Below are 12757 nucleotides of genomic sequence, written 5' to 3'. Positions count from 1 at the left end.
AAAAAGAATCTAATGTTTCCCAATTATGGGTTTGTGTTGAATTTTAAATCTGATGATGGCGCTGTTGTCTCGCCGAAACGTTATATGAAATAAACAATATGAACATTTTGATTCCACATTTTGACTGGAACCCAACAAGGAAAAAAGATAATAACAGTTTGTACACTGGTTTTATTTATTATTTATAGTCGCTTATAGTTAGTTGTCTTTAGGTGTTTTTAAAATATTCTTAATTATTTTAAAGAATTTAATCAGCGAAAATCTCGATCGAATTATATTCAGTAGCATCTGAACATTGGTGTCTGCTCAGTGAACTTTGGATGCGAGATATCGGCAAAGAAAGATGAAATCCAGTGGCGTCAGGTCTGGAGCGTTTACCGGCCGCTATACCATTTCAAATAGGCTCAATGGGTTTAATGCAATATTTATAATTTGAACAAGTAAATAAGGGGCAAGCCACTAAAAAAACCTGAAGTAAAGGAGGATTAATTGAATGGTAGTTGGGGGAAGCACACACAAAACTGCGTGTTTTTTACTTTCTCATCTAAAATGCGAAGTTTATCGCATTTTTTCCAGTAGGTACTTGGATGTTTTGTTATTGCGAACTACTCGTAAATAAAAAGTGTGTCCACTTCACGCATATCTGTTCTCACCTACAAAGCAAATTAATTAATTTGTATCTGTTTAGCTGGCATATAATTACATTAAATATTTATATCGATGTTATTGCAGTTTGCGGTACAAGGCTAACCACGCCTAACAACTTTCACGGTATTTATGATCGAGATATTTTGGGCAACAAGTTGAGATTTACTTATTTCCTAATCGATTAAATATTTCGAGGGAACCAGCGATTGATTGTTGATAGTAACGTACCTGATTGTGGTCGGGTCATCATCCAAGTTTAAAAAATCGACCTCTGCACATTTGTTTATTGTTCGTTTTGTGCGACCTTTGGGAACCTTCAGCGCCCACTGGTGGCCTAAACAACTGCAGAAAATGTCCTGAGAACTAGTTCAGAATAAATACGGCATTCTGTTGCAGAACCGTCATTTATGCTTCCTCTATTGGACGAAGTGGCGCCTCAACGCGGTGCTGTCGCAGTACCGGTGTCGCTAAAGTCCGAATACTACAAAAACGTGGAGGACTCAAACTCCTACCTCTTCAACGAGTTTGAGAAGGTTTACTACGAGCTCAACCATGGCACACTGACACCGCCCCAAAGCCCACCCAGCGAACAGCCCATCATCGCCACTTTGGAGCCAATTTTGGGAGGAACCTCCTATCAGGAACCGCCCAGAAAGGAAATCGGATTCTCTGTACCGGAAAAGTGTGCACTTCAGCCCGAGTCGGTGCTTGCCTATTCCCCCATTATTGTCTCCACTGTTCCCCAAACGTTCGAGAATTACGCCCCAGTCGCCACTCCCCAAGCTGATATTGCTCACGAATTGGCCGTTGTAGATGAATTGGTACGCACCACCGTGCAGGATATGCAATGGAGTGGTCCGTCTTCTCCATCAAGCAGCAGCTGCAGCAACAGCAACTTTGGCGATTGTTCGTCATCGGACGATCCTGAATGGGTTCCGGAACCGATCGAGAATTACAATGATTCTTCATCGAGTCCGGCACAGAAGCTGGTGGCGAAGAAACGGAGCAAACCGTATTCGAAGTCGCCAGACGACAAAAAGAATCGCAAAAAAGAGCAGAACAAGAACGCGGCCACTCGCTATCGCATGAAGAAGAAGGCGGAGGTGGAAGAAATCTTGAATGAGGAGAAAATCCTGCTGGATAAACACGGGGAGTTGGATGGGCAAATCACTGATTTGCAACGGGAAATCAAGTACTTAAAAGGGCTCATGCGCGATCTCTTCAAAGCCAAGGGCATAATCAATTAATCATCGGCATTTAATTTTTTTATTCGGAATTTTTCAATGTGCCGCTGGTGTATTGTTATTTAGTAATACTGTACATTTTTTATATTTCTTTTCTAGCAATATGAGCTGTTTGATAGAACGTAAGTGTTAAGGAAAGATGGTTATGCTTTATAAGTTAGCTTGTAGGAGAACATGAATATTATCCTATTCAATCCCGATTTCTGGATGAATACGTTAATGTTCAGTCTAATTTTTTATCAACTTTTATATTAGTTTCTTTTGTTAACATGTCAAAAGAGTCCAGTTTGATCGAGTGATGCATCAATCCGATTGATCACTTGGTCAGACTGCGAACAGTAGATGGTAACTTCATTATGCTAACTAATCACTTGCAGGTGGGATTTAGAATTACTCAAGTTAATAGTAGAATTTAAGACCGTTTTATCTGTATTCAGTGCAAAATATAATTTTTTAAGCGATTTATTGGGTATTTTTATGCAAATGTTCACCTCGAGTAGTTGCTTTTTTATTGAAAATTTATAAATCTGGTTAATTTTATTTTTCGTTTTTTTGCCTTTGTACTAAATTTCTAAGTGAATTATATGTATTCGAGATGATTTATGTGGTTTCATTTATATGACGTGAAATTTAGACCGCGCCCAATTACAATCGATATTTTTGACCATTCACAGCGCGAATCGACCAATCGCTTGTCGACTCTTTGGATACAACACGTGTACCATGGCAACGAGTGAATACAAACACATCAGTTGTCAGTAAAGCAGTATTTATTGCAAGTGAAGTTTTAAATTAACCGGTTTTTACACGTTCGTTTTCGAAAGTGTCTTGTTTGTTTTAATTGCCTCTCGAAGAACTAAACAACCCGAAAATGTGATTTTAAACTAGAAAATTAGCGATTGTAAAGGAAATGTTGACGATTTTTGCGAATTAAATCGTTGGAAAGTTTTCAAATTGGGACCCGGTATATTGGAAAGCAAGAGCATTCTACAGGGTGACCAAGGTAAGAGTGCATTACATCTGAACCTTCTAGCACGTTTTTTAATCAGTTCGATGCATTCCTCGCGTCCGTGAGCTGAAAATGATGTAAAATTTAGGACACTGAGAACATTTTCATTTGTTCAAAAAATCGACCTCCACCCTTACAAAAATTTTGCCAAAAATAAAAATTTTACACACCCATTCGTCAATAATTTATTTCTGCCACAAGGAATATTTTTCGCATAAAATCTGTACTTTTCCCCGTTCGAAGAAATCAACAACCTTCGTTGCCTAGAAACCGTCCCTGGTGACGTGTTTCCGGAAACACGTATACCTGATTGACCAATCGCTTGTCGACTCGTTGAATACAAGACGGGTACCATGGCAACGAGTGAATACAAACACATTATTTATTGCAATTGCCGTATTTATTGCAATTGAAGTTTTAAATTAACCGGTTTTTACACGTTTTCGTTTCGTTTTGGAAAAAGTGTCTTATTGGAATTTTCTCGAAAGGACTGAAATACCTGAAAATATGACTTTAAACGAACAAATTAGCAATTGTAAAGGAAATGTTCACGATTTTTGCCACTTAAATCGTTGACGGGATATTAAGGTTAGAAAGTTTTCAAAGTGAGACCCGGTATATTGGAAAACAAGAGCATTCTACAGGGTGACCAAGGTAAGAGTGCAGTACATCTGAACCTTCTAGCATGTTTTTTAATCAGTTCGATGTATTCTTCGCGTGCGTGAGTTGAAAATGACGTAAAATTTAAGACATTTTGAGAAATTTTTCATTTTTTCAAAAAATCGACCTTCACCTTTGGAAAAATTGAAAAAGCGTTTGGGTCAATAATAACGGAAAAATCGTCGGTTAAAGATCGTGAACGCTGAAAGCGCTTAAAATGTGCCGAAAATGTCTGTATAATCGCATTATCCATTTTGGTTTGATTGAGCTTGTCGATGTTAATTGGTGTTCTTTATTAACTTTCTCATGGAAAATTCGAGTATTTTTCAAGTAAAATCAAACAAGTCATTTTTCAAATATTTTAATAGCAAAACAGGTCTTTCGCAGTTTTACAAATGCGTACAGTTCGATAATTTACAAATCGCTTGCACAAGAATCGTGCCGCAAGATGGATACACATGTGTATGAAAGGTGGCATCTAAAAACCAAGCTTGATATTGGGCTTTAGACTCAAACTAGCCAAAAAGAACTGATTACTTAACTGTGAAAACCAGCAACTGATTAGCTATGAAAATGGCGAGTTTTCAACATTTCAATCCAAGCATAAATGATATAAAAACGTTGAGATTTTTTCAAAATTACGTGAAAGCTTGCAGGTTTTTACACAGACGTCGCTTGATTCCTATACAAAAGTGAATAAAACACCTACTGATCAAGATATAAAATATCTGATTTTCCTTACGCGCTAGGTATGACCATTCAAATGGTTAACACATTTGGTTAGTTGAAAATGTTAAAATTCTATCTACCTATGTGTATGTATTGGTAAAATCTATGTACAGGAAATTTAAAAGTTACAGTAGTTATAAGGTAGTTTAGAATTTGCGATTCATCTAAAGGGGATGTGCACAAATGCAAACGAATTTGCTGTTACAATAATTGCTTCATATAGATGGGAAAACTGAATTCAGTCATCAGAATTGGTTTATTTAAGCACCTCAAATCCGAGCTAATAAGTGTAGAACAAGTTTAGAAGTCGTTAATCAACATCTACGGTAGCTTGATCCCAAATTGTTCATTTTTAAATGGAAGTTTCCAATGAAAGCCTCGAAGGTCCGAAAAGGTTCAGCAAATGACTTTTAAGACTTCCATCGCGTTAAAGCCATTTTTAACTGCAGCAGCAAACCAATCCAGTTTTTGTTCATGCTTCCCTGTTTCTAAACAACATTGAGCTCTGAGTTGAAAAATGGCTTTATTATTGATAACGTATTTCTATTATAATTATTATCATCATGCGACTTTAATGGTTCATCGATCATTCAAATCATCCCAAAATTCAGTTTTGGTTCGAAGTGGCACATTTTGGGATGATTCATGCGGGCGACTCATACTAAATTAAAAAATATGATTTATATTACATTATTTATAATTCGTTTTACTGAAAACGCTGCATTTCGGCATTTTCGGTTGCAACTTTTACAGCGCTTGCAAATCTAGTCGATCCATTTGATTTCAATTGAAATTTAAGATTCAAAAGAAAAACAGTTGCCCAAAAAAGTTAAAAACAGAGCATCTAAAGGCAGGCAGGAGAATTAATGGCAAAAACAGTTTGTGCTTGCTAATTTTAAAAAACAGTCCTTGACTGTTGATATGTGTAATCAGAATCGTTTGGTTCAATATACAGGGTGCAAAGATGTGAGGATCGGTCGAAATTTGCAAGAATCCTCTGCAATTTTTCACTGGGATGTCGTTAATATCACATTGATCCATAGGGGCTAAGTCTGTTTGCCAACGAAACCAAGTCAAATCGATGCCCGGTGATTGGGGTAGATGGCGGGCGGCGGCAGAATCGGCCCTTGAGGCAGATGAAGCTCGTGCATCGGAAGAACAGGCAACAGATGCCGTATTTGAGTTGGCGATCTTCGCACGGTGAATCTTTCAAAGAAACGGTTTACATTAATCCTAGTTAACAGTGGTCGAAGTCGGATTTTACATAAATAAGAAACATTGAAGAAGGAAAAATGTCCGACATACATATACCTGTGTCTACTGTTCGTTGGGATGCAGCCGCAGGGACAGGAACACACTGAGGTGTCGTCGATATCTAAAGAAGTGGTTTCTGTGCAATGATGCCCGATCTGGCCACTCAAAATTGACCCATTTGCCGTTATCACGTCCCCATCCAGCCTAACTGCGCCAGCCAGAGCCTGAGTGGAGGATTAGATAGATTGGAAGTCATTGAATGGAAGGAACTACCTGAATGGCTTGCGCCTCATCTCTTCGTTCGTCCTCCGTGTTCATGGTGACAAAGCGCAGCACCAGAAGATTCAATGAGGCGGCCACAATCGCCAAACCGAACAAGATGAAAATCAACGAGAACATCACATATTCGGGTTTTTGGCTGAGCGCGTTGTCCTTTTGCAGAGCCACCTGAACCGAAATAGTTAGATCCCGGAACAGCTACTGGAGCGGAAGCTCACCATGTCTCCAAAGCCGATAGTGGTCAACGTGATGAAACAGTAGTAGACAGAGTCGAAGTAGCTCCATCCTTCGTAACGTGAAAACGCTGCAGCTCCACCAAGGATGGTGAGAGAGGAGAGGAACGTCACGACACAAATCAGGTCCAGTTCGGACGCCGTCGTCTGTTTGCAGTGAAGAGAGGATCGGACAGAGCGAATAATCACGCTGTGGAGGGACATTGGGGATTAATAATTTTTTTGTTGCAGATCGCCGTAGTGGTTAGGAGAGTTTGGAGAGGCGCCAGAACAGCTGGAGGTAAGTTGTGTAGTTGTATTCAAAAGCGAACTTCATTGGTCAATTAAGGCCGCACTCACCTACTAAGTTTATTAACTCTTTCGCCTATGCTCTGGAACATAACCAGGCCCAGGGGAATTCCAATCATGGCATACATCATGGTGAATAATTTGCCGGTGATAGTGCTCGGAGTGGAATGCCCATACCTGCAAATAATGTCCGTAATTATGTCCGTAATTGCTTAAATCGGCCAATTTGTGCGGCAAATGTTGAACGATTTCGGTTGGGAATAAGGCGTTGTTTGAGTTTAGCGATTTTTTTGCAAAAAATGCGTCAGGATGGTGCAGATAAGCGCGCATTTGCTCAAAGGAAGGAAAACATGAAATTTCGGCATAATCTTGCACCTAAATGTCTGATATTCAAATTTCTGGGTCAAAACGGCCCGAATTTCCTTACTCGTGCTGTTCTGATTGAATCGAATTTTCAATTCTCTATCCAACGATGCCATAGCGAATTCTGTGGCTCAAATGGTTCTTGAGAAACTTCGAAAAATGCAGCGTCATGTTTGAATCAATTTTGCAACCATAAAAACACGCAAATCTAAAACTTCTTGAAATCAACACTTTTTTGAGAAAACTGCCAACATTTCCTTATCGATGGTTCACTTTCTAAAAAGTCCATTTAGTTCTCTTTGGAACGATGTTAAAATGAGCGTTCTTGCTTATTTTGCATCTGAGAAATGAGCAAAAACGGGACGGAAAAACATGAAATTGTGGCATAATATTGCACCTAAGTGTCTGATATTCAAATTTCGCTTTCTGGCTCAAAACTACTCGAACTTCCTCACTCGTGTTGTTAATCGAATGTTCAATTCTCTATCCAACGATGCCAAAACGAATTCTGTGGCTCAAATGGTTCTTGAGAAACTTCGAAAAAAGCAACGTCATGTTGAGTCGATTTTGCAACTCAAAACAAGGACGAGAATCTAAAACTTCTTGAAATCAAGACTCTTTTGAGACAACCGCCAACATTTCTTTATCGATGGTTCACTTTCTAAAAAGTCCATTTAGTTCTCTTTAGGATGATGTAAAAATGAGCGTTCTTGCTCATCTAGCTTCCGAAAAATGAGCAAAAACGGGACGGAAAACATGAAATTGTGGCATAATATTGCACTTAAGTGTCTGATATTCAAACTTCGCTTTCTGGGTCAAAACTCCCCGAATTTCCTCACTCATGCTGTTATGATTGAATCGAATTTTCAAATCCATACGATTGAAATCAGGACTTCTGGGAGGCCAAGCAATATCGAAAATTTTCAGAAAGAGCGAATAAAAGTATAATCGGAAAAACCTTGTCACTCAATTTCCGTATTTCGCAGCTCGTTGGATTCAATGTGAGTCTGTCCCTGTCCTTCACACAATTTTAAATTGTTCAATATTTGAAAAAAATCGAATCAATTGACTGATTCGATTGCTAGCATTTAATTTCATACAAAAATGTGCAACGTGCCCCATCATCCGATTTGTTTGTCGTTGACTGTTTTGTTTACGGCGATCATCCAAACACGTTGGAACCGGAAACTTACTGAAGAAAATATTGGCGTGCGAAGATGCACTTTCTACAAAAATGTCAAGAATAAACAGAGTGTTACCGAACTGCAAAGTGAAGCAATTAGTCATACGAAGGGCTATCGAGCAAATGATGTTATCTTTTTGCGAGAAGCTGACTAAATATTCAGTTCATTCTAGGCAATGGGGAAAATCGGTCGCGGGTGCTTTGTGCCGTGTGAATCGCGTTATTTGGTGGGAAATATAGAAACATTTTGGGCCCAAAGTGTAGGTAAGTAGCTTAACCTGCATGCTAACTGCAACTGGATGATGGGGCGCCAGCCAGATTTCAAATTTTTTGCGTAAACTGAGTTTAGTTTTCGGAAATGCAACTAAAAAATACAAGCGTTTTTTATTTTTTGCTTTTCTGATGTCTACAGATTGAGATTTCCTGCTGTACTAAACACGTTTTCTTTTCCTTTCCAAGTGTTACCATACAGCTTTCGGGAAGTTTCGCATTAATTTACCCCTGGTTGTAGAACTTTAGTCCCATATTGTTTACCTGTGTTTTATTATATTGTTGCGCTTTATTTAATTTCTGTAAAACTATTGTAAAAACAGAACTTATCCATTTAAGTACTCGAGGTTTTCTATGGTGGACTGTTTTTTTCTTAAGTTTTACAGTCTTTTTCTGTCAGAGTGTCAAAAACTACACTTGTTATCGTCGTTTAAGGTGTTTTGGGGCGTTGTTTGTGCTAATCGGAAGTGTTTTGATCTCTTAAATTTTTGTTCTGATGTTTCGCGTGTGTTTATGAAGGAATAATTTGAGTTTGTGATTAATTCCTGAGTATTTTGCGTAGTTTTTTGGTTCAGTCGCTTTGTTCAGGCACAATGAATTCAGTGTCGTCGGCTCATGCTGCAAACATCCGTACTTATAACGTAATATAGTTACACCTTATTCAATAACCGAGCATCCCTGTTCTGGACTGGAATAATTTTTTGGGAGGTTTGATAAAAACGTACCCTATTGTTGTCAGTACAGTGGTGGCATAGTAAAATGCCCCTGTGAACTTCCATTGCTGTCCAGCCCGATGCGGTTCAGACTTCATCACGACAGTTTCCAGTATCCGAAAGTCTTCGTCGCTTATATTGTACTTACGTCTAATTATTACTTGAATTTCTGTAACAAATGGCGACGAATCAGTGTTGAACAGGTCAACGCGAAAATGTGGGGTTTTTTATGGGGATTTGCCTCATTGCGGTTGCTTACCTTGAAGTACGATTTTGCGTTTGCTCTCAGTTTCGGACTCGAGAGCGTCGAAGAATGCCGCCCCAGTGAGCAGGTAAGTGAAGGTGCACACTATGAGTGAGAGGGTGCGGACGTTTTGCTTCTTCATTCTCTACCGCGCCTCATGCTGGAGCCGGGGGTCCCGCAGCGCTACCTGCCCCCCGCGGGCCCCCCTGAACTCCTCCACCTCATGTCCCCACCTGCAAATTTTACCCCCAATTCAATGCGAAATTCTCAATTTTGCAAGCTGAAATATTCTGAAAATACAGTCCCTCAACAAGTTAAGACGGTCTATTTTTGCGTGAAAAATTGTGCGTTTTAAGGACGTTTTTTGGCCCCTCTTTTTACTTCTTATGTCCCCCGTATTGCGTTTCTGAGGTGAGATTTTGTCTCATCCATGCGGCGCAAATTAAGCGACTAATGCCCACTTGCACTAAACTGCTAAGCACGTTCTTACCTTAAAATTTAAGCCCGACTTAAGCTTCAATGAGTTGCACCATCCGTTTTTCACGTGTTCTAAGATTCAGGCAATAACCGGCAACTCTGTATTTTTCGTTCTGTTCTGTATGTCTGTGTTGTTTCTAACCGAAATTCGAGATCTTTTTAAAATTTTGTTTTACTAATGGCTGCAAAACAAAAATGGTCTACTATTTTCAGCGCTCCCGAAAGAGATACTCTTTTAGAGCTCGTCGCGTTTGATTAAGATCATCGATCAGTCATCGAAAATAAGAAAAACAAATGCTGTCTTCCCAAGAAAAGCCGCCAACATGCTAGAAAACAACGGGCGAATTTAATGCTATTTGTTAAAATAATTAATAATTAATTTTTAAACAACAATTCCGCGTACGACCGCAACAATCAGGAAATTCTACAATAACCAAAAAGAAGACACCCGGAAGCACATTTGCAATCAGAAAGAAAAACTTTATAAAACTGGTGGCGGACGAGTTGTGCCTTCGGTTCCAAGGGGCAATGCAGATAAAATGTTATTATTATTATGAATTTTGAATTTCAACGTTTTACGAACGACCTTTCTGACTAATTGGGAAATTGAGAGATGGCGGAGTTTCATTTGGCTGTTTTTTTTCAATCACCATCAAAAGGAGCAAGTGATTTATCCACGCCATACAAGGTCTTATAATTTACAATAGATAATAATATTTTATCTGCATTGCCCCTGGGAACTGAAGGCACAACTCGTCCGCCACCAGTTTTATAAAAAAAAAATTTCTGATTGGAAATGTGCTTCCGGATGTCTTCTTTTTGGTTATTGTAGAATTTCCTGATTGTTGGGGTCGTACGCGGAAATGTTGTTTAAAAATTAATTATTAATTGTTTTAACAAATAGCATTAAATTTGCCCGTTATTTTCTAGCATGTTGGGGGCTTTTCTTGGGAAGACAGAGCATGTTTTTTTTATTTTCGATGACTGATCGATGATCTTAATGAAACGCGACGAGCTCTGAAAGAGTATCTCTTTCGGGAGCGCTGAATTTAGTAGACCATTTTTGTTTTGCAGCCATTAGTAAAACAAAATTTTCAAAAGATCTCGAATTTCGGTTAGAAACAACACAGACATACAGAACAGAACGAAAAATACAGAGTTGCCGGTTATTGCCTGAATCTTAGAACACGTGAAAAACGGATGGTGCAACTCATTGAAGCTTAAGTCGAACGAAGAAAGTGCTTAGAAGAAGTTTAGTGCAAGTGGGCATTAGGCTCGAACTTAATGCTAAGCATAACCTTAAGTCTTCCTCTAATGTTTGGGGCAGGTGGGCATAAGAAAGATCCGAGAATGTTGTGATCTGCACGTGATTGAGACGTCCAAATCACGGCAATAGAGGCATTAATTCACTGGAGGTTCGTTTAAACTGGGATGTGTTTGTGCAGTCAAAACTCGTTATAATGCTGTTTGCTCACGTTGCGTTATTCAAACTGAGAATGTGTGTTATGCGATTTTAGATTCCTCTGTAGAACTGAACTTTTCCAATTAAAACCTGCCGTTAGTATGTAGGCGATATGCGAAAAATCTTCAATAGTAAAACTCATATTTGACTCAGAAGACGAGGCAGATATTTAACAAGCTTAACAAAACCAACGGTTTTAAGCTCTGAGGCAAATAAATGTCTTTGAAATGTTCTTAAAACGCTTAGGCTGAAAGGTTTCGTCCTGCGACAGTCGCCGGCTTATTTTGCGCTAAAAGCCGATTTCGAGGGCTAGAAACAGTTCACAGATCCTGCAGGGGCGATTTCAAAGAAGCCACTTATCGGGTTTTTCGAAGAATCTACAAAAACAGTTTAAAGTTGCACTAATGGGCGAAAACCAACGTGTTCTGCGCTGACTTCATTGTTCTGCAAAAGGCCCTTGACTGTTGAGCGATTGGAGGGTTCATAAACGATTTATGCGCTTTTTACTAGCGGCTGGGCCTAAATAAATAAAATTGCCAACGACCGCAAATGCTGAAAGGCGATTGTTGCCCAAAGGCCAGCTCGAGAATACCAGTTGCTTTAAGCTAATTGTTGAAAATGCAGTGCTTGGCACTGCAGAGGTTCGGAATTGTCAAAATGTTCCGTCGCTTTTCAGCTCGCTCACCTTTTTATTGCAACCGCATATCCAGAATCTGGCCAAATTGCGGCGATATCCAGACAATGCGCTGGCCACTAACCACCACAATGCAACCACATACTTTTCATGCACGCACCCACACGCTCACCAATCGAGATTAGCAAATTTGTTCTAATTTTAGCTGCGAATAGCGCTTTTTTTCCCGAAGCGAAATCAACTACGGGCTACTGGGATGATTCTGGATGTACACGCGGTCCAGATTCGATCGATACTGGCTCCGCAGTGACGTAATGCCGCTCTCACTTGTTCCTCTTCATACCGGGTTCAACGCGACGAAGAACTGTGCCTCGATTAACTAGTTTTTCTTCTTTTTTTTTCATTGTATCATAAAGTTGGTTTTTCGATTTCTTGTTGGAATTTAGACGTTCTTCAAGCAAAAGACTTTGGAGGATGAGATCATGGAAAAGTACACTCAGCGAGGCTAAACTGCAAAGTTTCACCGGCATTGACAGTCATTTTTCAACGAAAATTAGCGCAGAGTACAGTTTTTTCACCCAAGAAACTTGCCCCAGACGAATGTGGCAACTAGAAGAACATATTTAGGGAAAACTACACTTTTCGCCCCCTTTTACGGACACCCTGTATATTGAAATAAGTTCTATATTGTTGAGACGGACTCATTTTTTCACAAAGACAACATTTTTTGAGGCGAAATACCCAACAAACTCTGTATATTGAGGCGAAACTTTGTTTCAAACCTTCGGGAATCCTTGGAAATCTCCGGTTTTGCAACAATTATCCATTGTACGATTCCCCTTGTTTAAATTTACAAAATAACTACTTTGTTTTTTGTTGCATTTCTGCACGTTAGTTTGAAAAAATTAGTTAAAAGTAGCAATTCGTGGAGAATAAAATCGAGGAAAAATCAACGCACAAAAAGTGAAATATAGAACAAAACAATCGAATGCCTTCTTTATGAGTAAAACAACAAAGAAAGACACAAAAACATCAAGACGACGATGGAAAACCGACAGCTTAAAAAT

At 39.2% G+C, this 12757-nt stretch overlaps 2 protein-coding genes across 5 annotated transcripts in view; one reads left to right on the top strand and one right to left on the bottom strand.

Annotated features, from left to right (window-relative positions):
- The window catches only part of LOC109541967 (dynein regulatory complex protein 8), a 16464-nt gene extending 13973 nt beyond the window's left edge, over positions 1-2491 (top strand). For all 3 annotated transcript variants that reach the window (XM_048669443.1, XM_019910980.2, XM_019910981.2), the window contains one exon: positions 1045-2491. In XM_048669443.1, coding sequence (XP_048525400.1) covers positions 1045-1895 — 851 coding nt within the window. In that variant the 3' untranslated portion in view covers positions 1896-2491. The remainder of the gene's footprint in view (positions 1-1044) is intronic.
- Positions 2492-3906: 1415 nt separating this feature from the next.
- On the bottom strand, positions 3907-12118 carry LOC109541980 (two pore potassium channel protein sup-9). 2 transcript variants are annotated; one of them, XM_019911000.2, is made up of 8 exons: positions 11742-12118; positions 9133-9350; positions 8886-9042; positions 6396-6521; positions 6042-6246; positions 5818-5991; positions 5602-5768; positions 3907-5496 (listed from the first exon to the last, which is right to left on the bottom strand). In XM_019911000.2, the coding sequence occupies exons 2-8, from the start codon at positions 9257-9259 to the stop codon at positions 5364-5366; spliced, it is 1089 nt and encodes a 362-aa protein (XP_019766559.1). In that variant the 5' UTR covers positions 9260-9350; positions 11742-12118; the 3' UTR covers positions 3907-5363. The 2 variants fall into 2 exon arrangements, with proteins under 2 accessions (XP_019766559.1, XP_019766558.1); XM_019910999.2 differs by having other exon boundaries at positions 5596-5768; positions 11742-12116.
- Positions 12119-12757: the final 639 nt, after the last annotated feature.

This window comes from Dendroctonus ponderosae, unplaced genomic scaffold, assembly GCF_020466585.1.
Source record: "Dendroctonus ponderosae isolate FM_Combo_2020 unplaced genomic scaffold, Dpon_F_20191213v2 Dpon_F_20191213_8, whole genome shotgun sequence".
In the NCBI taxonomy this organism is placed as follows: Eukaryota; Metazoa; Arthropoda; class Insecta; order Coleoptera; family Curculionidae; genus Dendroctonus; species Dendroctonus ponderosae.
This window is presented reverse-complemented; position numbering and strand designations above follow the sequence as displayed.